Source organism: Aspergillus terreus, genomic scaffold (genome assembly GCF_000149615.1).
Source record: "Aspergillus terreus NIH2624 scaffold_6 genomic scaffold, whole genome shotgun sequence".
NCBI classification, from domain to species: Eukaryota; Fungi; Ascomycota; class Eurotiomycetes; order Eurotiales; family Aspergillaceae; genus Aspergillus; species Aspergillus terreus.
Window position 1 is genome coordinate 254,934 of NT_165929.1, and position 23,290 is coordinate 278,223.

At 52.6% G+C, this 23,290-nt stretch overlaps 8 protein-coding genes across 8 annotated transcripts; 3 read left to right on the top strand and 5 right to left on the bottom strand.

Moving 5' to 3' along the window:
* Window positions 1-400: 400 nt before the first annotated feature.
* On the bottom strand, window positions 401-1,253 carry dprC (the record flags this gene model as incomplete). Its single annotated transcript, XM_001213519.1, has 2 exons — window positions 401-550; window positions 615-1,253. 2 exons carry the CDS (start codon window positions 1,251-1,253, stop codon window positions 401-403), a joined length of 789 nt encoding a protein of 262 aa, XP_001213519.1.
* A 710-nt stretch (window positions 1,254-1,963) lies between these two features.
* Window positions 1,964-3,089, top strand: ATEG_04342 (NADP-dependent oxidoreductase; the record flags this gene model as incomplete). Its single annotated transcript, XM_001213520.1, has 2 exons — window positions 1,964-2,788; window positions 2,844-3,089. 2 exons carry the CDS (start codon window positions 1,964-1,966, stop codon window positions 3,087-3,089), a joined length of 1,071 nt encoding a protein of 356 aa, XP_001213520.1.
* Window positions 3,090-4,062: 973 nt separating this feature from the next.
* Window positions 4,063-7,326, bottom strand: ATEG_04343 (cation-translocating P-type ATPase; the record flags this gene model as incomplete). Its single annotated transcript, XM_001213521.1, has 1 exon — window positions 4,063-7,326. The coding sequence occupies one exon, from the start codon at window positions 7,324-7,326 to the stop codon at window positions 4,063-4,065; it is 3,264 nt and encodes a 1,087-aa protein (XP_001213521.1).
* Window positions 7,327-8,331: 1,005 nt separating this feature from the next.
* On the top strand, window positions 8,332-9,363 carry ATEG_04344 (uncharacterized protein; the record flags this gene model as incomplete). The annotated part of the gene is made up of 2 exons (XM_001213522.1): window positions 8,332-9,276; window positions 9,334-9,363. The coding sequence occupies 2 exons, from the start codon at window positions 8,332-8,334 to the stop codon at window positions 9,361-9,363; spliced, it is 975 nt and encodes a 324-aa protein (XP_001213522.1).
* A 555-nt stretch (window positions 9,364-9,918) lies between these two features.
* ATEG_04345 (BTB/POZ domain-containing protein) lies at window positions 9,919-11,049 on the top strand (the record flags this gene model as incomplete). The annotated part of the gene is made up of 1 exon (XM_001213523.1): window positions 9,919-11,049. The coding sequence occupies one exon, from the start codon at window positions 9,919-9,921 to the stop codon at window positions 11,047-11,049; it is 1,131 nt and encodes a 376-aa protein (XP_001213523.1).
* A 610-nt stretch (window positions 11,050-11,659) lies between these two features.
* Window positions 11,660-14,032, bottom strand: ATEG_04346 (putative TBC domain protein; the record flags this gene model as incomplete). The annotated part of the gene is made up of 3 exons (XM_001213524.1): window positions 11,660-12,265; window positions 12,316-12,767; window positions 12,817-14,032. The coding sequence occupies 3 exons, from the start codon at window positions 14,030-14,032 to the stop codon at window positions 11,660-11,662; spliced, it is 2,274 nt and encodes a 757-aa protein (XP_001213524.1).
* Window positions 14,033-15,462: 1,430 nt separating this feature from the next.
* ATEG_04347 (telomerase reverse transcriptase) lies at window positions 15,463-19,415 on the bottom strand (the record flags this gene model as incomplete). The annotated part of the gene is made up of 7 exons (XM_001213525.1): window positions 15,463-17,388; window positions 17,448-17,867; window positions 17,913-18,033; window positions 18,084-18,270; window positions 18,324-18,593; window positions 18,644-18,959; window positions 19,095-19,415. The coding sequence occupies 7 exons, from the start codon at window positions 19,413-19,415 to the stop codon at window positions 15,463-15,465; spliced, it is 3,561 nt and encodes a 1,186-aa protein (XP_001213525.1).
* A 2,539-nt stretch (window positions 19,416-21,954) lies between these two features.
* ATEG_04348 (uncharacterized protein) lies at window positions 21,955-22,723 on the bottom strand (the record flags this gene model as incomplete). The annotated part of the gene is made up of 2 exons (XM_001213526.1): window positions 21,955-22,015; window positions 22,080-22,723. 2 exons carry the CDS (start codon window positions 22,721-22,723, stop codon window positions 21,955-21,957), a joined length of 705 nt encoding a protein of 234 aa, XP_001213526.1.
* Between the last annotated feature and the right edge of the window lie 567 nt (window positions 22,724-23,290).

Sequence of the window (23,290 nt, forward strand, 5' to 3'; positions counted from 1 at the left end):
CCGAGAGCACGGTGCAAGGGAAGCCCAAGGATCGATGATTGAAGATTGATGACTGCTGATGGATTACTAACGCTTGCGTCGGTTGATCAAGGGTACGTCACTTACCAGGACAGACTGAGCGATCATAAAGCGATTGTCGCGGGTGGAAGGAGAAGGAGAAGATGGAAACGATGAGGTCGAGATGACCGACTTGGCGCCACCCGATGTGGCTGCAGCCAACCATCGTCTACAGAGTATACGGCGTATCTATTGTACTGTATGTCTAGTGCTGATGCAGTTGATCGTCTTACTCGGGAACTTGTGGTTCGTGCAAAAATATGTTTCATGTAATCATACACCCATGTCGCATCGCTAAACCAATCAAACTGCCTTAGTTACATATACGGTGCTGCTTCAACAATCAATGGTGATGACTTCGTTGGAACTGCCCCGACGAAATCTCTCGTTCTCCCTGTTGTGCAATCCCAGAGTTCTTCGCCACTCCCTCTTTATGGCCAACAGCTTCATCAACCGCCGCATTGAAGTTTCCGCGCAACGATTCTCCGGCCCCCTGTTCCTGTCAGCGCTAACGTGCTATGGAGTAGTAGTGACCACTACACAAAGCCACAACTTACATGAATACCGGCCAGGGTCGACTTGATTCCGCGACCGAACTCCTGACCTTTAGAAGCAGAGTGTGTACCCGATGCCGAGTTAGACGGCGGCGATTCTTGGTAGCGCACACCAGACCGCGCATATCCCGCTGCATTGGGCATGGCACCGGAATATCCAGCGCTGTACGGGGCATGGGCGTCGTAGGAGCCCGTCCCGGCAGTGTTGGCCGCCGACCCCGATGTGTCGGTGTACGTTCGTCGGGTGCCCGAGCCGGTCTGATTGGTGGTTTTGGTGCTCATCTCGCCGGACTCGCTGTCCACGCGGGGATCCAGCTTGTTCATGGCGGCCGAACGATGGGGCCCGGCGTTGCTGCTTTCGTTCAAGGATGCGTCCTGTGCGGTTTGCGGGTGCACGTTGCCGGACGTGGTCGTGCCTGGTGCATACTGTGCGCGATTGTTCAGGTCGCTGTCCACGCGTGGATCCAGCTTGTTCATCACATTAGATCGGTGCGGTCCAGCGGTGGTTGGAGCAGGACCAGTCTGGGGATCGCCCGTACTGGTAGTCCCGCCCATCTGGGTGCCAATCGGGGCAGCGCGATTGGGATGCTGGGTGGGATCACCAAAGCTCGAGGCGTAGTAGGGGGGTTGTGAGCTGCTCATTGTGTATGGCTGTAGATGTTTCTACTGTAATAGAAATGATGTGAGAATGGATCTTGAAGAGCCCGGTGGACTTGATCAGTTATATAAGAAGGCATTGTTTGGTCCATCCAGGCCATCGACATCATCAGTGCAAGCTATGACGTCAGGAATGAGCGAAGGCAAAAGAAGACTTGGACAACGTTGGCTGTGTCTCATTGGCAGTGAAGGATAGAAGACAAGATATCTGCCGGAAGGTGACGCGCAATCACCAATGGATGGCAGCCAGTATGTCCATGATGAGGTTTGTTCATGACGAGAGAATGGAGGAATCGAAGAAATGATCTATTTCAGGCTTATCGATAAGACATGCATAACTACGTCATAAGTAACTGGTTATTCACTGCTGAGTCATCTTACTGTATCAACAGCAGACATGTGAATTTCACTCTTTTGCCGAATGAAACGTACATGAGAAGTGATCTGGCTGTATTCAGCTATAGAATCAATTGTCTAGTGCTGAAGAACTAATATACAATAAGTCCACACAATTAAACGTGCTGGGACACTGATTAGTGAACATCGAGACGATCTCGGCTCAAGTGAAACATCCGAGGTACTTTCCAGCTTCGAGCTTCTAGCTTCATCCCCTCTCCAGGTTGACTTTTCTCTCGCTGTCAACCCATCTCCTACCTCTCCCCTTCTTCACCCAGTACATATCGTATAACGTCAAAATGACCATCAACAACCGTCAGATCATCTACGCCAACACGCCCTCTCCGGCGATTGACCCGTCCTTGACGTCCGGGACCTTCAAGCTCAACACGACCACCATCCCCGACAATGTCCCCGCCGATAAGGTCCTCGTCCGCGTACACTACCTGTCCCTCGACCCTGCGATGCGCCAGTGGCTGACCGCCAAGCGGTCCTACATCGCCCCGGTCGAGCGCGGCGCCGTCATGCGCGGCCAGAGCATCGCGCAAGTAATCGGCGTCGGCGACAGCGTCAAGTCGCAGTACAAGGTCGGCGACTGGGTGATCGCCTACTCGGGCTGGCAGGAGTACGCCCTGATGTCGGCCAAGGACGCGCAGAAGATCACCGTGCCGCCGGGCTGCCAGCCCACCGACGCCATGTCGGTGCTCGGCATGACCGGGCTGACGGCCTATTTCGGCATGATGGAGGTCGGCCAGCCCAAGCCCGGCGATACGGTCGTTGTGTCTGGGGCGGCGGGCGCGACGGGCATGGTCGCGGGGCAGATTGCGAAGATCCAGGGCGCGAAGCGGGTTGTCGGCCTGGCGGGCAGTGCGGACAAGTGCGAGTTCTTGCGGAAGGAATTGGGCTTCGACGCCGCTATCAACTACAAGGACAAGGACTGGAAGAAGCAACTGAAGGAGGCGACGCCGGAGTATATCGATGTGTTCTTTGATAATGTCGGGGGTGAGATCCTCGATGCGTGTCTTGCTCGCGCGGCGCGCGACTCCCGCTTTGTTATCTGCGGCGCTATCAGCCAGTATAACGCTGCCAAACCGCAGGGGCCTGCTAGTTTCATGAACGTCATTGTGAGTATATCTTGTTTGCTGTGGGAAGAGGATTTCAGCTGACGTTCTACTCCAGTCTCAACGAGTCATGATGAAGGGCTTCATCGTCTTTGACTATGCGAAGAAGTACCCCGTCGCCCTGAAGGATCTTGGAACGTGGCTGTCCCAGGGCAAACTCAAGCGCAAGGACCACATCGTTACTGGTGGCTTGGAGTCTGCGCCTCAGGGCTTGGTGAACCTGTATGCGGGTGTGAACACGGGCAAGATGATGGTCGAGGTGGCTCCTATGAGCAAAGCCATCGGCCGTCAGGCGAAACTATAGACAGCTGGTCTGTTTGTCTGTACCTTCATTATTCCTACATTTTTATATATAAATCTTTGAATATAAAAGCATACTATCGTTGCATACGCATACCTCTACTGTCAAGACATTTAGAAACATGCCCGGACCTAGCATTCTCCAAAACACACCCTATCCTCATCGACGAGCTTCACCACCAGCCTCCGCAATATACTGCAGCACCCAACCAATCTCCAATGCCCGATCACGCACATCAAACCAGTTGCGAGGCGGCCCCTCGGCCGGCAGACCCCACTCAACAAGCCAACAACGACCATCCTTTGCCCTAGGGCAGCAATAGAAATAAAACGTACAGTCCTGGACAATAATCGCCCAGCACCGCTCAATCTCACTACCCACTCCCTGCAGCGCATTCTGCAGCTCATCCCGCAACGAAGCGACCGGGTCAGTAGGCCGGCCGATCTTCACATACATATGCTCGACCAGTCGCCGGTCTCGGTCTTGGTCTCCGGGAGCCGTTTTGTGGGGATAGTAGTTGGTCAGGATGACGGCTAGCATGGCGTGGACGGCGTTGCGGTTGTCTGGGGTTTCTTTGACTTGTTGGATGAGGTCGTTGATGACTGGAAGTGCGAGGTATTTACCCATGGTTCTTGTATACAGATTATATAGTATTATGGGAGTGATTGGTGTTGAAACGAGAGGGACTGGGCTCGTGTGGTGTGCTCTTTAGCTCAGGTGTTAGCTGGCGTGACCGAAGGAGCAACAAGGCTGCCTTCTGCATCAAATGCTGGGCCCATGCACAACGTAGTCTGACAGAGCGGTCTCATAATGGGTTCATGGAGTTTGACTTCATAAGAAAGAATGAAATCTATTTTGGTATCTTGTTCATTACATCCAGAATATTGCTAGTATATACATGCCACCCACCGTCTATCCACATATAGCCTCCAGTGAATGCAATTCAAGTCCAACGACACTGCCTTGTCCCAAAACCTCACCAGGCAATCTTGGCAACAATGCTTTTTGGAAACACGCGAACAATCAACTTGCGGAGCTCATCCATTAACAGCACTCCCAACGCCAATCCCAACGGAATCAACCAGAACTCGATCGGCACAGGGGCCGTGTCGAACAGCGTATGGAAGCCCGGGACTTCGGTGACAAAGACCGCAATTGCAAGAGATACAGCCATGGCAATGGGAAGCCACGGGTTCCGACGTTGTTTGCGCACCGGGTCCGCCTGCAAGATGGACATTCTCTTGTTCCGGACGGAGAGAATATTGCCCCACTGCAGTATCACAAGGCTCACGAAGTAGACGCCTTGTCCGACGTTGTTGAAGTGGGTCAACTCATCCTGGCTATATCCATAGAAGCCATCGGTGTATTTCTCGAAGGCGAACACGAGGGCGTGGAACGGAATTCCTGCTTTCTTGTACATGTAGAGGAAGAACATGGAATGGGCACAGAATGCTTCCATGACACCAACGAAGAGATAGGATTGACCGTAGATCTTCAGGTTGATCAAGTGGTCCTTCAGGTGGTTGCGCGGGGGCACACTGAGGAGGTCGAATTCTTCCTTCTCCATGATCAGAGAAAGGGACAAGAACAAGTCGGTGAAAACGCAAATGATGATCATGAGGAATGAGCTCAGCGGGAGAGGGACACCGAAAAACACATTCATCAGGACGGGCCAGATTTCTGACCAGCTACCGGCGGGTAACAAGTACGCAATGACTTTCTGGAGGTTCTGGAACACCAGACGGCCCAGCCGGATGGCTTCAACAATGGAGTCGAATTTGTCCATCAGAACCAAGTCTGCTGCTTCGATGGCGACATCGCTTCCCGAAGCCACCGCGATTCCGATGTCTGCTGCGCGTAGGGCAGGGGCATCATTGACGCCGTCGCCAGTCACAGCAACCACGTTATCGCGGGACTTGAGTTCCTCCACAATGCGTAACTTCTGCTCTGGTGATGTACGCGCGAAGACGACCTCCTCATATTTGCAGATGATATCCCACTGCTCCTCGTTCAGCGAAGAGAGATGGGAGCCATCCACCAGCAGACTGCGGCGAGACTGGAGCGCAGTCTTTTCGTCATCCTCACTGGAGTCAGATCGTATCTCGTTGATGGTGTCCGGGCTGACATTGTCACTGAACAGGCCGATCTCCCTCGCGATGGCTGCCGCAGTCAGGCCGAAATCACCGGTCACCATGAAGAAGCGCGCGCCAGCACGTCGACAAGCAGCTATTGTTTGGGCAGATTCAGGACGGGGAGGGTCGACAATTCCGACAATCCCAATAATGGTCAGCTCTTCTGCGGCTTCAGCCAGCACCTCGTCGTTAAAATCATTAGTCCCGGGTGCAGCGCGAGGAAGATAATGTCTCTGGCAGAGCACAATCACGCGTTCGGCCCTTCTGGCCAACTCGGCTTGGAATTCTGATAGATTCGCTCTAGCCTCTTCGTCCAAAGGTTTGACCGCATTGTCGACTCCTGATAGGTATGAGCTGCACTTGGGGAGAAGCACGTCAGGTGCACCTTTGACAAAGACCAGGTGCTTGTCGGCCGAGGCCGGGTTTGTATGCATGGTAAGGGCCCACTTGTTTTTCGAGTTGAAGGGGATTTGATGGATCCTTTGGAACTGCGACACGATCTCGGTGTCATTTGGAGAGATAGATTCTGCGAACCGCAAGACCGCGGCATCCGTAGCGTTTCCGGTCACAACCCGTTCACTGATTGGCAGTGACATCGACGTGGGATCGAAAAAAGCATCGTTGCACAGGCGGGAGGCTCGAAGTAAAGGGACGAGAGACGCAGGAAGGTTACCTCCTGACGCAAGCAATTTGTCCATCTCGAATTTCTTGTCAAGCAGCCCAACAGACTTGACGGTCATTTTGTTTTGTGTCAGTGTGCCTGTTTTGTCCGAGCAAATGACATTCACGCAGCCCAAGGTCTCGACGGTAGCCAGACCTTTGGGGAGGATGTTGGCCTGCTTCATGCGTTTGGCGACGATCATGAGGGTGAGAGCAACCCCAACGGGCATACCTTCGGGGATGAAGGCAACGACGCAGCCCATGACGTTGTTCAACATCGCGACCACCCCCATGAACTGATGGTGATCAACGCGCAACCAGCCAACCCAGGTGAACAATATAATCAATACGAGGATGAGGGTCAGACAGATGATGATCCGGACAAAGCGGGAGATTTCCTTCTGAATCAAGGTCGGTTTTTGCTTGACACCCGTAGTTGTCTTCGCAATACGTCCCATGACTGAACGACTTCCGGTGAGCACTACCACGCCCACGGCGTTGCCATTTGTGACACCAGTGCCCATGAAGGCAATATTCCTCGTCTCGAGGAAGTTGGCATCAGTGGACTCTATCGCCCCTTCGACTTCATCAGACTCTCCCGTCAGGACGGCCCGGTCAAAGCGGACATCTCCAGAGCTCTGCACCAGACGCATATCCGCTGGGACCTTGTTTCCAACCGAGACCGTGACTACATCGCCAGCGACAAGTTCAGTCGACGGAATCCGGACTTGTTTCCCATCGCGCAGGACGAGGGCTTCAGACGGGAGGAGATTGAGGATGGAGTTCATCACATGTTTCGTCGACCAGTCTTGAAAGGCAGAGAATGCGGCCTGGAGAAGGATGACGATAATAACGAGGATGGCCATGGCGAGGTTGGGGACTGAGGGAGGATTGCTCAAGGGCTTCCAGCAGAGAAAGAAGACAATGACGCCAACCCACAGGACCGAGCAAAAGCCGCCGAAGACATATCCCAGGATTTTCTTGACATAGTTCTCACGATACCGGGAGATCATGTTTTTGCCATCCCGCTGTAGTCGGGTGGCCACCGCCGAGTCACTCAAGCCATAGCGGAGGTCAACGTTGAATTCCTGACACAGCCGTTCCGTGCTGAGAAGGTGAAAGTCGAGGTTCTCGAAGTAATCGTGATCCGGATGCCTTTCCTTCTCACGCTTCGACTTGATCGCCTCCTCCTTGGCTCTCTGGGTGTCCGAGATCTGGAAAGAAACCGTCCGAAACTCGATGGGAATTCCGGTGGCATTGGGGTTTTGGACACCACTCCGGTAGCTTCGAATTGTATCTTGACTCACGGAACGGTGAAGGCCTTGTCTGGGGCGGTAGATACCCCTAGATGGCTCCGAGGGCAGCGGGCCATCGAATCTGATGCGGCCATTGCCACTCTCCGGGTCGGTCTCTGCTGGGGCATCCGAGGAGGGCTGCGACTGATCCATTTGGACGGTCTTGTACTGGATCCGAGTGCGAAGGGGGCCAACGGGAGATTGAATCGCGAAACGTGCGAGAGATTCTCAATTCGACCATCATGACGGACTATCATTCTGGATTATATAGTTGAAAATTTCCTCTGTAGCCCCATCGACTATACTAGAGAAGGTGACCGGATGGAGATTCCCTCCTAGGCTACAACCGTGGGGAGCCATCGTCTAGACGTAGATCCAGATAAGGTCCAGCGAAGTCGGCCGGCCATCAGCACGAGAGGACGAGAGGATGAGAGACGCCGGAAAGAGACGTCGAGAGACGGCTTTCCCGTTTGGGCGAATGAGGGCTGCGGGAATTATCCCACCGAATCAGCAGCCACAAAAGAGGCTGCAACTAAGCTCAATTTAGCTCGGCCGGGAATCACGCTAATTTCACCCCGTCGGACACTCTTCATCGTGATTCTTCGGCGAAAATCCCGCATACTCTTCTTCTCCCAGCTCCCTTCTATGCGCTTTTTATCCGGCGAATCCAAGGACGTTGGGATGACCAGAAATCTAGCGAGGGTGCGCCATTTATTGAGTAATCGATAACTCGGCTCTCTATGAAAATGAAGCAGTCGAATCCTTCTCAGACCGAAAGGCATGTGTTGCCCGGAGCTGCTCTATGGGCTCATCAAGAAGGATTTTCATGACGAGACGTGGAATTCGTCCGCCGATTCTGTTACGAAATGATAATCCAGGATAATATGAGCAACTTAGCCATACCAAATACATGAGAGGTCTCTCGGCGCGACGTTGCGTGTGACCATCGGCCAGTATACAACTGACGAGGGATTTTTAGATCCCTATCGTGATGGGAATGAAGCCACATGGATCATACATTCCTGTATACGCTGTTGGCCAGGTTTTCTCGCTCACCACATGGTACCCCTTGGGGTAATGCGTCCAAAGATGTATAAAGGCGATGGATTCGTCCGTAGATACTTCTGATACAACATCGCCCTGTTACTGTGTACAAGCATGACATTGAAAAACTACGCCGCCCATCACCACCATCACCGAATAGAACCTCGCATACCCAGATCCAGCCCGTATATATGCACCAGCCTATCTAACATTCTCACCCGTTGCTGGACGTCCAGAAAGGAATCATCCAGCTTCGAAAAGGCGGCCCTGCTGCCTCCGGACTCTCCGTCCTCGCTCGCAGACAAATATGGATCCTGCACGGACATCCTCCACTATGGTGATCATAGTTCGATAAGACTGTATGCGCAACGGTTCCCCAATTCGTCCTCCAGACACCAGACCCTCCATGTGGTAAAGGTCTTTCGGCGGTCCTCCAACCCGGCGGTAGTAAACGGACAGCTTTTCGAACAATCCCTCGCCTCCACCGCGTCACACCCTAATCTCCTCCGCGCGATCGACAGCCTCCACAACGACCAGCGAGAGCCATGTCTTGTCATAGAATACTGCGCGGGCGGTGACCTCAACACCCATATATCCACGTCCGGGACTCTGGAGGCGCCCGAAGCAGACTGTTTCTTCAAGCAGCTCATGCGTGCGGTGTCGTATCTTCACGACAACGCCATCGCGCACAGGGACATCAAGACGGAGAACATCCTGCTCACCGCACACGGGGCCATCAAGCTGACCGACTTTGGCAGCGCGCAGTGGCTGGGGGATGCGGATGAGAAAGATTCAGAGGCCGCTGAAGCACACCGCCAACAACCCCCTCCACGGAAACTGATTGGCACCCTTCCGTATCTCCCCCCGGAGGAGTTGAGCGGCTCTGTATCTGACCCCCGCGCGGGCGATATCTGGGCCGCTGGACTGGTCTATATGGCTATGAGGTGTGGCCGGCTGCTGTGGAGAATGCCGTGTGACCAGGAAGACACGGGCTTCAAAGCGTACCTCCAAGGGCGGCGATGCTGTCATGGATATCGACCGATAGAAGATCTGGAAAAGGTATGTTGATTAGGTTCGTGCGTTGACTCACGGCTAATGGTTGTAGATTTCTTGTAGGAATGTCGTTTACGCGATGCTCTGCCCTAACGCCTCTCGGCGGATAGTAGCGTCAGACGTGCTCCGTTCGGAATGGGTTTATGATATCCATGTTTGTGATGCTGGGGATATGGGATGGTAGTTCTTCGCAATCGAGTTCCTTACCCTTTAAATAGCGAACTGGGGCGTTGTTGAGACTGTAAAGCTTTCGCAGTCAGAATACATGTCTGGAATGGAGGAATCCAGAGTTCAAACTGCTCTCAGCTCTTACAAATCTCAGATCCAACGCTCCCCTGGTCAAATGAAGTGAGAAGATTAGAGGCGATATTGGGTCGCCCACACAGTCAGTCCAGATTGAGACTTGCAGGTGAATCAAGAAGAGGCACAATCCTCTCACTTCTGAGCATGTTTCAACTCTTCTGTTACTGACCCCTCCAAGGTCATCTTTCCTGCCCTTCCTCCTTTTTCTCTTCTCCTACTCATCTTTCTTCTCTCCTCTTCCTCATCCCTCTCCTACTCACAACCCTACTCATTCGTCTCTCTTCGTACACTTCAGATCCTTTTCAACCTCTCAATCTACATCTACATCCTCTCGAGCTACTCATGATGGAGACCGACATTCCCAACCGCGTCGTCGACATATCGCCTGACGGAGACAGACTAATTAAAGTCAACGAATACGAGGACAGTGACAATGTCAATTCTGACAACGAACCCGTGCTAAAGCGAACCGGCACCTTCAAAGTCACCTCAAAGATCCTAGTCGAGGAAAGCACCTACTTTTCCGGAATGTTTCGCACAGAGTGGCGCGAGTCTTCCACCGAAATCGTCCTCAAGCATGACAAAGCCAAGGCAATGGAAGCATTGCTGCAATTCATGCACGGCGTGACAGTCGCCGTCGACTCCCTCTCAATCCCTGACGTCTGGCACCTGATCAAGGCCGCCGACAAATACCTCTTCCCGCTGGAGAAGATGGCCGTCTGGTTTATGAAGTGGTTCGGGCACCAGCTGGAGAAGAAGAGCGCTGGCGACTACCAGACTCTTGAAGAATGCGAGTTCGAGCGCCAGCTCCTCTTCCCTTGCTGGGCTTTCGACTACGCCACCGGTTTCCAGTATCTCACCCGTCACCTCGCATACAACATGGGAGGCCATATCACCGAAAGCAACCCAACCCGTCTCCGCGAAACACACCTGCCGCCGCGTGTGATCCAGCAGTTGAATGCTGCCCGTGGACGGCTGAGGAACATCCTTCACCGGGACCTGTTCGACGCGACGAAGAATATCATGGACTCTAGCTCTTGCAAATGCAAGGAGTACACCGTTTTCTACTACCTATGCGAGCTTCGCCGAGTGGATATCTGGCCCATGGAAGAGATCTCGACCAGGGAGAGCATCAACACAATGCTCGAATGGCTCAATGACTTCGACGAAGAGAAAATGCGCAGCAAGATTTCTTCCTCTGCTTTCGGATCCAAAGCCCTGTGCTACCGTTGCAACAGGTCTTGGAAGCAAATCGTGGATGCCGCAATCAAGAAGGTCAAGAAGTACTTTGACGGCTTGTGTTTGGATTGTATGGGGAAGAGCAAGCGTTTCCGGTTGGATATTGACGGACATTACTGGAGACACGACGAGAGCCGCGAACGTTACGACGAGGGTTGTCGGGTTAGGCATGGAGAGCCCACCCACTACTTCAGTTTTATGGGAAGACGGGAGAAGAGGGGCCTGATTGCCGACTAGATCCATGTGCCAGATTCAGCGCGACTTGGCTTGGTCTCTTTGGCCTGTTGGTGGAGCGATCTCATGTTGGGCATGAAACAGATCAAGACCATCATAGATTGCCAGAGATACGGAGTGGAAGTTTTGTTTGTGCTCGGTTTAGCTAGATGACGACCCGTCCTAGTGTGTTGGCCATAGTCATGATAACTAATGAAATAACTGCTGTGATATTCCAGCTCGAGATGAACCCACAGGAGCAACTTTAGACTAGACTACCTAGGTACTTCTGTTGGAGCGCGAAACTACCAGATATGGATTGGCTGTGGACGTGGTGGGCTTTCAGTACTGTGATAGTTGTTGCGTAGAGCTGGTGACAACGTACAAAAAGCTGGAAAGGTTAGTCCTCGTGCACCTGTCATCCGTCGGTCTACTTCCTTTGCAAAATGAAGACACGAGATGACTACGCCACAGTAATCCTGGTATGATAATGATAGTGTAAAATTAGCTAGGGTGGGATTGCCCAGAATCACCTAGTAAGTATATCCAAGAAAAGAAAAGGAAGGACAAGGATAAAGTCAAAGAAACAAGAATAAGCGAGCGCAACACCGCCAGCAAACAACATGATCAACAGCTAATTCTGCACTTTGCCCGCCTCGCGAACCTCATTCATGAATCCATCTTCATCACCCGCGGACGTGAGCACCCAATAATCACCCACGCCAGCGTTGGGGAGCTGTCCTCCACCGAAACCCGTCGCGGAAGCGGCAGGGGCGCTGTGGCGTCCCTTGGGCATGGTCCCGACGTGACGTGGGCCCCAGCCTAGAATGCCACGGACAGCAGCACGACTCTGGTCGTCCGGAGTGCTAAACCCAAACAGCTGCGGTTGCAAGCAACCGAGAATCGCGACCGCCGCGCGGATCATAATACGATCTCCCTCGAAGACCCAGCAGTCCCAGACGCGGCTGATGCGCTCTAAATCTAGACCGTTCGTCAGGAGGGAGCGGAACATGGGTTCCCAAATCTCCTCTTCCGTGAGGTGGAGCGTCTCCTGCAGGTGAGTGGCGAGACGCGGAAATTTATACCGCAGCGTCGCAGACGCCAGCGAATATGTACGGCTGATTGCGCCCCGGTCCAGCGTCAAAAAGGCCACAGGCAGGGGCCGATTCAGAGCGTTGGCCATTGCCAGGAACGCAGAAGCGGGTGAAGGAAACTGAAGCACCAGCAGCGCTGCGATTGTCTACATTCCGGTCAGCATGGATCTGGGATATTCATGGCCGCCCAACTTACGTGAAGGCCACTAATATAGCCCACATCACTCCGGTACATCGAGTAGGCCTCCAGCACATCAATCAAGGTATCCCGTAGCGGACCACCTTCCTGGAAGAGGTTCAGGTCCGGGAACGCCTTGGATGCATCGGCCTCGATGGTCTCGAACCATTCCCGCATTCTCTTGTTGCTCTCGCCGGTATCATCGGACTTCGATCGCACATCTTTCGCCCGTTGTAGGGCTTTTTTGTACGTTTCCTCCGATAGAGACAGCTCGTTTCCGATGGCACGCTGCCAGGTTGATCCTCTGCTTCGGGCGGGGATACCGCGCCACCATAGCTCACGCGTGCGAGTTTCAGCAATAGCGCGATTCCAGTGGGGATACACGTATTCATCCCACATACGCTGCAGAGCTTCCCGCGTGTTATCCTTTTCGCATTTGGCCGAAGCGGCCTTGGCAGCTCGCCGTTTATCTGCCTATGTCAGCGTGAAAGGTCAAGTCCGGTTAGCGACAGAACCTACCAGCTTCCCGCGATTGTTCCATCATCTTCTTATATTCCTTCAGGTGCTTCTTTTCTTCCTTCTGATCCTTAGGAGGGAGCCAGCTGGGGCGCGTACGCGTCAGAACCTTCTCCTTCTCCTTACTAATGGGCAAAGGATCAATCATAATATTAGACTTCTGCAATGGAGGCAGTTCAATGGTGGTCCGCGATCCGCGTTTCGAGTCCGTGCCCGAACTCGAGGAAGACCGACCACTCTGCAAAGTTTCTCCACGCTTATATTCTTGCTCGTCCGCGTGGAATTCCAAAGCTTCCGTGATAATCTTCGCTTCCTCCGATAGATCCGACATCATGCTATTGTACGAATAGAGACGAGGATTGCGCGGTGAGATTTGGCCTCGTTCGGGGCCAGCCGAGCTAGACCGGACGGTCTGCCGAGCGTTGCGGGATCCGCGTGGAGATTTCGTTGCGGGAGACACCGGGGCGTGAACCTCGGGAATCGAATGCGAGAAGGGCAAGGGCCGAGGCCCAGGACTCCGACCGTTTGGACTCGCACTTCGTGACGGAGGGCGATCCTGCGCGGGTCGAGGTGAGATTGGCACATTCCACAAGCTTGCATCATCGGGTAGTTCCTCGTCCGAATCGTGGTATTCATTTTCTAATTCCCTCACCGACTTGCGGTTCGGTTGCCACGACCGTTTCCGATTGAGTGGGGGCCGAGCATTGGTCGGCGACAAGGCAAGACTCTGCGCAGATGGAGACGTTCCTAGCGTGGAGGACGGCCGGAGGGGAGATGTGGATCGCGACCGGTGAGGTTTAGATGCTTGCAGAGGTGACAACACGGCGTTACTAGGGTCGCGCTTGTTGCCCGCACCGCGTCTAGAGCTAGTTCGGGTCTGCAGAGTCAACGACCCATTTTTGTGGCCCTGTAGCGGTGTATGGGTTCGGTGTGGTTTGGGGGTTGCCGTCAGGTCGCGTGTGGTGGTCACCGGAGATTTGGCCGAGAGCCTAGCGGTAGAAGAGCGCGACAGGCCGGGGCGCGCATATGGGGAGGTGCCGTCGGAATAGGTAGGAGTGTCATCATCGCCCAACCCAATCTCCTCAAAGTTGGAGATATCAGTGAAGATGCCCTCTGACCCGGAGAGCTGGGAGGAGGAGCGGAAGGAGGACGATTTGGAGGACTTGGAGCCGGACAATTCGGGCGGGGAATTGGGGGTGTTACAGACGGTCGTAGTCATTTCGTCCGGAGTACGGTCGGATCGCGCAGCGAATCGTGGACGATGGGAGGGAGTAAAATAGAAAGACAGGAAATGAAATGTATCGGTCGAATGGTGTCAAATGAGGGACAGAAAGGGGCAATGGATGAAGTCTGGTGCCGACAGGAACGAAGTGCTATCGTCCACCAAACACACCAGCCATGCAGAAACTTCGTCAAGAAGTTATGGAAGAGTTGACAGAGGGAGAGAGAGAAAGGCTCGAAGTTCACAGTGCGAAGGGTGTGGAGGCAGTGAGGTGCATTTGGGGAAATCTGCAGGGCGATCGACAAGCGGACGCGAAAGACAGGGAGAGGGGAAGGAAACAGGAGAAGATCGAGACGGGGATCAACAACAAAAGGAAAATAAGAGAGGAAAAAGGGGGAAAGAGAACGATCGACTGAGCGAGAGACACGAAGAATGAAGGGAAGCAAATAACGAAGACGGATGAGCGAGAGGAATGGGGAGGAAGTGGGAAGAGAGAGAGAGAGAGAGAGCAAGAGGAAGAGAAGGAGGAAAGACGTAGGAGAAGCCGTCGGAAGGTCGTGCTGAACCCGGCGAGCCCGAAGCCTGAGGCCGACGAAGGTCTGGCCAATCACCCGCCAACGGCTGCGGCTGGTACCTCGTAGGTTCCTTGTCGCTTGCGTGCACACGCAGACGGTACCTCGACGGTACGGAGACCGCACCGCCACAGACGGTGGCCCTAGGGGGAATAGTTGGGTAGTCGTGAAGCAACTAGCAGGACACGGACTAGCCCCGATTCATCTCTGGGTGGAGAAGTCCCTTAGGGTTTATCTAGGAAGCACTAACTAGTTGCAGGCTTAGCATCTCCCTTCCGCTTCTCTACTCCGTAGACTATCATCAGTCGCTTGCACCCCATCCCATCCCATCCCATCCCATCGCATCTCTCACTCCTCCACGAATGCCCATTGTTGACATTTTACCTCCTCGGGTCGGAAACATTCGCCTCCCCCTTTTCAACCAAACCCCCTGATCCAGTCACCGCTGCTTCCTTTTCTCCGGGTTCCGTGGAATGTTCCGGCCGGAACCATGGGGCTCTCGCAGGTGCACTGTACTCCAGTATAGGAGCTTCGAGCCCCACCTTCCTTCTAGCACTACTGGATTGGAGACCAACTTTGTTTACTATTTTTGCACTTTGTCGATCTCAGAGAAAAAGACGTTGCATTCAATCTCAACGAACCAGAAATGTCAGTTGAAATACCTCTTGAGGTACCTGATATCTGAGTCGCAATCTCTGGGACTGTCAAACGATCTCTGTCACGGTCTGCTTCCGCTGTGGAATGAAAAGATATATGTCCTGCGCCACATCTGTCCATCCCTTGGTCGATCGCCACCGTCGGCATTCATAGGCCAGCCCTGCGAGGAACACGCTTCTTTGTTTCAACTAGAAAGCACTAAAACTTCCACTCCCCATACACCAGATTCCCATGGTTCACCACCTGAGTCAATTGCATCCTCTTTCGGTCGGACACCGGCCGCGTCTGCCTCGCCACGACCTCCAGCCAACGTAACACCCCCGCGTACCGCGTCTGCTTGCGACCCAGCACAAAGCGAAACGCCGTAGCAGCCAAGTACTGGACCTGGGACTGATGCACCGCACCAGCGGAGGTCGCCGCGGTCTCTCCCGATCTCTCGTCTCGCTCTCGCCGCTCCTGTGCTCTCTCTACAAGACGCTGAGTCATTCGTATCAGGTCTCGGATTGTTCGCACGATGATATCCGGGGTGGGGTGCGTGCGGCCCTGCAGCGACCGCATATAGCAGTACATTCTCATTGCCGTGGTCAAGAAGTTGGCGTAGAGATTGGAGAGAGCAACCGCGAGGGAGTTGTGGGTCGTATCTAAGTACATCGGGTGCATGAGAAGCGTAAAGGAAGTCAAGACCTTTCGATGAAAGCAACGACCAGGAGCGCGGCTTACTTCAACGGTCAGCGAGTCAGAGAGTGTTGCCGCAGCGGAATGGCCGCCTTCGAGGCTCCGTTCGTGGTCCTTGTGGATTTCCAGTGTGCGAGTGTCGACTAGTGTTCCGCAGTAGGGGAACAGAGACGTGTCAACCAAACGCGGGATATAGGCGCCATCGACCGAAGCAGCGAAATTGACCAAGCTCTTCGCTGGGTTCACCGAGATACCGTACGCCGGCTGTCCCTTGATCATTACCTGCAGGAAGCGCGTTGCCAGTGCTGAGTCCGGGGTGATCAATAGGAAGTCGTCGACAAGACGGAGGAGTAAAGACTTTTCAGGTAGGAGAAAATCGAGAACCTCGCGTTCCATTTCCGCGTAAAATAAGTTGCACAGGATGCTGGATAGAACTGATCCCTGTGGAATTCCGTTGCGTTGTCGGAAATAACTCTTTCCAAACCTGACCAGGTTGTTGCTGACGTGCTCATTCAACAGGTCAAGGAGGTCTTCCGCCGTGTACTCCTTCAGGGCAGGCGTATCAACAAACACGGTGTTCCGTCTGCGACCTGCGCCTCCGGCAGCAATCACTTCTGGTAGATGCTCGGGTTTCCCTGTAGGGGCCGCCCTGCCAATAAACTTCCTAGTAGCTTTGTTTTTCTGCTGCTGATTCGCTGACCATGGGCCTCCAAACTCATTCGGGGGTCGCATTTCCACATACTTCGTCATGTGGTACGCACCTTGCGTGATGACACGCTCAATGAATCTGACTAGGCTCTGTTGCGGTATGGTGTCGAAGCACGACTGGATGTCGAGTTTGACAAAGTAAAAGGGGACGTTGCAGGAAGGCAACTGCCGCTTGAACTCCTTCACGCGCTTCTGGATATCACCCATCGAGGACACGCATGACCCCATCTGGGCCGGGTTATGCAGCTTTTCGTAGTTCAGCACATTGTAAATAGGGGCCACAGTGGAGTTCACACTAGGTCCCAGGAAGCGATTTGTCCTGCCGACCCATTTGCTCTTCATGATCGTGCGTCGCCGAAGGTTGAGGATTGGACGGATGCCTGTCGTCTTTGGGAGAAGCCGTAGAGATCCATGGCCAAGAGCTCTCTGGTGGAGGATATGCTTGGCCTTGTCTGATTTGAGCTCTTCAAACATGGTGGCCTTCAAATTAGACAGTGGTTGCTGGGTCAATTGGTTCCACACATCGTGTCTGAAGTAGAAGATCCGGTTTCTGTGCGTCTGGGACTCCGTCACGTAGAAGTTGGTTCGGATAAGTGGGATTAAAATCGAATCGAATATGTAGTAAACGATTTCGTGCAATAGCTCCGTGCGTTTTTGCAGATCGGTCATTGACAGCTTCCCCGGAGATGACGCATTCTGCCTCACAACGCCTGGAGGTTCCAGCCAGGACATGCATGCAACCTGAGAACGGACACATTAGCTCAACTTTGATGGAGCATGGCTTCTTTCTTGTAGCGCACCTTGATACCCTTACAGACTTCATGGATGCTCAGGCTCTCAAACCGTCTCATGCGCACAAACCGGTCTACATGTTTCATCAAAATGTCACGATTGCAGGTTTTATCCCGGCCAGTGCCGTAAAACTGCGGAGGGATTAACTTGCGCAACACTGCACGGCAAAAAGCAGATACTGCAGATGGACGAGTGGCATAGTCAGTCAAGCTGATTCTTCCGCTCGAGCTGATTACTGTTGACCCATCTGTCACCTCTGGAGAGACTGAGACATTCTGATCCTGCGTGTATCTAGTATCCTTCGGCAATAGCGTCCTCGTTTCATTGAACGGCCGTAGCTGTGTTGTCAAGGGCTCGGACCCCAACGGCAGTTCTTCAGGGTTCTCAGGTTGGGAACCGACTGGTCCAAATTTCCACGGTCCATCAGACTGTTAAGTTAGCTTTTGCGCGATTTATATAGACTCAGTACATACTTTCGGGGCACAGTAATATCTCAGCAATTCACCATATGAACAGTGCTTGTGGCGATTCTGCAGATGTTGGGCCAGCTCTATAATTCCTCCTCGAAGTCTCTTTGGTATCTTGTTTGAGCCCCTTATCGCCGTCAGACATGTACCCCGTAACATGGAAATGCGGAATGGTACCTTTGTTTCCCTGCGTTGGCGATTTCTTCTTCGCGTGAGAAATAATCCTTGACAGGAAGACTGGTCTCACGGCTATTGGGCACGGAAGTGAATACGTTGTGGAGACCAAACTGCCTCGGAAATATGTACTTCAAGACATGCAATGTGTCGGGGAAGGAGCTGGACGAAGGGTACCGATTGAGAACATCTAGTCGATCCGTTAACGGCCATCACACTATGCATTCGAGTCTCGACACGTACGACGACTGGTCAAGCCAAACTGAACATCGCCCTTCGAATTAACGGCGGGACGCGCGTACAGCATGCGTCGGCGAAAAAACACAATGCTGTTCGGTTTCTGCGGAGTCTCCCTGCGGCCGGGTATACTATTTTTAACCGTGGCAGGTATACAGCCACCCACAGGGGCCGACGGGCCGCGCTGTATGGACGGAAAGACAACAGTTTTAGAACCCGGGCCGTTTCCTTGTGCCACGTTCTTGGGTACCGGTTCAAGTGTCGATAGTGGGAGCCCTGTCCTGACCTGAGCATTTGTGCGACCCTCAGTTTCAAAGAAGACTTACCACTGAGTTGGTAGTAGATGCCTTCCCTCTCGTCGATGGCTACAAATATGCCGCAGTCGAAGAGAAGTCTCAGCATGATCTCATCTCCATTGTCGCCTAGGAGACTGAGGACATCGGTCCACGGAGACTGTTTAAGAGCTTCGACGTTATCGTTGCGGTATAAAGCCGCGATCCCTGGGATACTGCATGTTGGGGAACTCTTATGCCTCTTTGGAGGTTGGGGGCCACATGCACGTTGAAAACCATGGGTCAAGAGATGTTGTGGCCTAGAAAAACCGCTACGGTTGAACAGCGCTGATATGACGAAGTCTACTATCTACGGTGCGTCAGTAGAGGTTAAGGCCATAAGACAGCAACCGCAGGGAAATGTCGATAGTAGTGCATGCGCATGATATAGATAAAAGCATATTCATCGACATCAAAGAGTGAAAGTGTATAAGGTTAAGCTTACCTCCGTCTGGGCACAAACAGGTCCGACATTACTATCTTCGACTGATCTTGACTGCGACTGACTGAAGCGCGCCAACTCGCGCCGATTCTCCGGGGTAGACGTAGGTGGTGACTCTTTTGAGACACCAACCAACGTTCTATCCAGTAGATTGGCCAGGCCATGGTCTCCCTCCGTCTCCGCGTCAGAGCCGTCTGCGCGCACCGACGCAATCCGTCGTCGACGCGACTTGGAAGAAACGGGTATTTGCTGCAAGAGATACTGTCGGAGCGTAAGCACCTGGGGATAGTACAGCGAAATGACTGGATGTGAATGGCCTGTCATCCCTTCATGTTTGCTCTTTGGGGAGGCGCATGACCGAGAGTCGCGTGGTTGAATCGCATCTTTAATGGGTCTCTTTCTTTTCTTGCCCATAGATGAAACTTTGGCTGAGGAGAAAAAGTTGATGTAACGAGAGCCGCGATCACAAATTCAAGAGTGAGTTTACTGAAAGCGGAATAGATACTACAGCAGGTAGGTAGAGTGCCAGGTACATGCGTCCGCGTATTTCCTTTCTTGGCGGTTGAGTGAAACGCGCCGAGCCGAAGACGCGCCCCCACGCGACTTGCTCTCACTGCACTACTTCAAATCCAGCACAACGGCTTCAGCATGCCATCCTTACCATCTACCAACGGATGAGCTTGGTTTATTCCGTAATGATTGCCTGCAAGCGATCCTTAACAGGAGCCTTTAGCTGGTGGAGCGGGATTGTCTCAGTTCAAAACACCAGTTGCTTCCAGTATATTCAACGTGCGGTTTAGCTTCGCCTTGTGATTGCCCACGTCCCACGATCCATAGATGAAACTAGCGGGTGGATAGTATCCCTCAGAGACCGGAAGTTGCAGGAAGCCATGAGGTTTCTTCAATTCCAACAGCACTTCATGGCCTTTCCAGTCCATAACTCCAAGGATGGGAGCTGGCATTGGAATGGTCCTTTTTGCCCCGTGGTGCATTGCTTTCTGGTGAAATTATGCCCTGGACTAATATAGATCACGAGGATCCATCTGCCGACCGACGATCTCGATATTACTACCGAAGATGATCGGATGGCTCGGGCAGGATACTCAACAGGGTACTAGAAGCCTATGGACTAGTGCGGTTGTGACTAGCTGGACCATGAGGTCAACACCCTCGCTTATGCTCAAATATATATTGACGCGAGAGGATAGTGTAGTGATCCCGGCCACCGCTTTATCCACTAGCAGATTGGTGCACCTTCTTACGCCGTAATCCCAATAATCTATCCCAGGATGATCCTTGATCACATTACAGGAAGCGAGTGGTATAACGGCGTTCGATGGCTGGACCAAGAGCCGGCTGATCTACGATCGGAGCGGCAGAGCGAGTCAACCAATTCGAATCTAGTTACGACGTCGGCGAGACCTTGGAAAATAACCTAGTGATCGAACGGATGGTGAGATCCCTGCTAATGGGAAGACGCTAGGCCTGCATGACCATCCTGCGAGAAATATTCTGGTTATGATTCGCAAAGCACACAAGACTCTATGCCTGCTTGTTGGTGAATTGACTCTGACCGTTTCTGTCAAGAGACGGAAAGCGACATCCGCCGGGCCGAGGGAGGCTATGGGTGTTTTCTTCAATCTTATCAACATGCAGAACACATGTCGGTTTGTGTTGGGGTTGATTGGTGTTATCTGCAGCTTTCAAGGGTGACCCTGGAAGGAATGTACAATCGTGACTGAAAATCCCACCCAAAAGCCAAGCCCGAATATGTACAACAAACGTCAAATAATTCTACCGTAGGGAAAATCGAAAATGATTGAACCAGTCTTTACGCTTACGCAGTGTAATTAATGCGGAGAGCAACACGCACACAGCTGATGTTATACTGTCAAATTGCACGGTACCTGATAATTGGTGCCGAACCCGATGAGGACAAGACAACGTCGATCTGTGGCGGTTTCTCGCGATGGAAAAGAGCGGGATAATTATAGAAATGGGCCGCAGCCACTGGGTTCGCCCCGACAAGGATGGAGCAGCGACCAGATCCGTGGAACGCCGGCGGTCTAGAAAGGTCGCAGCATTATCTCGTTTTATTGCGTCCCCACCACTCGGAGGAATGCTCCATCCTGGCCCTGCGGAGTCTTGGGGAATTTCCCTATGCCCCAGGATGAATACTGATTGGATATTACAGGATGGCCTGGTATGAGGCTTGAGACTATGGAGTCAAGCCATCTCACTTTCAATATACCTGTCGCGCGCTTTCACTTGGCCACTGAGTCCGTCATGTCGTATGCTAAAAAAATATTACACCAGAAGTATCGCGATATCTTGCTTTTATTGTTCATAATCCTCAGAGTGGTGGGCATGTGGAGCCGGTAGTTCTAGGTAGAGCGCCCAATAGGGTCCCAGCCCATGCCCTTGGAGATTTTGAGATGAATCATTGCAAGAGAACCGCAGTTATCAATTCCCTGCCCTGGCAGCTGAAGACTAGCTACACTTCCTGCCCTTGCTGCTCGCCGCTGCGCCGGAGAAGCTCTCTGACTTCCCGGACTCCTTCTTCACCTGCCAACTCAGGATACAAACGAAGCACGGCGTCTAGTTGTGGCATTGCAGCCCTGATGTTTTCCTCTGTCCAAGAGCAGTGCATCTTGACGAACTGCTCATGGATACCCTTAAAGTGAAATGCAGATTGAAAAAGTAGTCGCCTGCCGGAGTCACTCAGCAATATCGATACAGTAAGAGGCAGGTGTTGCAACACCTTTTTTTGCCTGATTGAATCCTCGAGATAACGACGATCTGCTTCGAAGCTTTCGTTCTCCGATATACCATCATTATCCCACCCAGGAATATTGGCTATGAACTAAGGGTGATGAATAATAGCTGGCAGCGGCGCCACAGATATCCAATCCCAGTCAACGACCCTGTAATCGAGCATATTTGTTATGATGGTACTATACATAGCATCAGAAAGCAACGCATGCTTACCCTGTCAAGTGGAAATCGTCGCTTTTTATAATATTATAGGCATTCAGGTCTCCGTGGGCAAACCCAATGCCAGAGTATTCATCATACTCGGCGGTATAATCCGGGATCATGGACCGCATAATCAGGTAGTTGATAGCATTTCCCCATCTAGCAGTACCTCTGAGGGTTCGCCGAAGTCCTCGATCCAAACTTTCAGTGAGCCATGTGGAGTAAAAGCAACTTTTTTCTTGAGCAAAGGTGGAAGGAACAGGAGTAGTCCATAGTTGCAATAAGAATTCTGCCAAGTCATCCAGAAGCCTCTGGCGTTTAAGCAAAGGGATTCGGGAATTCCAGATTGCAAGAGGCTTGCCACTGACCCACTCTGAATATACTACAGGGTACTCTTCTTCAACGAAGAGGTCAGGTGCTTTGATCTTCGGACGTTGCTTTTTGATGTGTTGAAACTGTCTGACAGCCCGTAGTTCGGCTTTCCAGTTATCTGGATCGTTGCTGACTCGGGCAGCCCATTGTACGGAGTCTTCAAAGACAATCTTGAAGACGCGGTGTGAGCCACCAAGGCAAGGGCATTCGTCGGCAAGCACACATGGGATGCCTAGGCGAAGGCGACTAGCTGCTTGGGAGAGCATATAAAGCGAATCCGTCATCCTAGGACTCCCTTCAACAGCATGGAAAGGCAGAAAGTGGGATAGAGGGAAGAATAAGGACGGTGGCGGCGGGAGTTATGCTTATTCGCTAATACTAATAATACCTGAACTGTACATCCCCTTTGTCGTCCCTGATTAGGATTAGACTTGGTATTGCGTCGGGTCGGGTCGGATTATCTAAAATTCTATCTAAGATCTGCTTTAAAATCTACTGTAGTAAAGGCTCAGAGGGACCTAAGAGCGGTAGCAGAATGTTAGATACTGTTGAGGAATTTTTGGGTACCAGCCAGCTGTAAGCCGATCCTCGGGCCCTCCCGTGTCGGACAGTGGGATGAACAAATCACCACACTACGGGATAGAGTCTTTTCATTTTGCTAGGTGTGCAGTAAGGCATTGGCCATTGACCTTACTGCGCTACTGCACACCGACCTGAGAAAGACACAGCAAATGTCCAACCCCCACGCCGCCGGCGGTGTTGTCCCTTGCTCGTGGAATTCCGACGACATGCTGGGATGGGGATGGAATGATGAGTACAGCACAGCAGAGACGACAGGATCCTTCGCGACC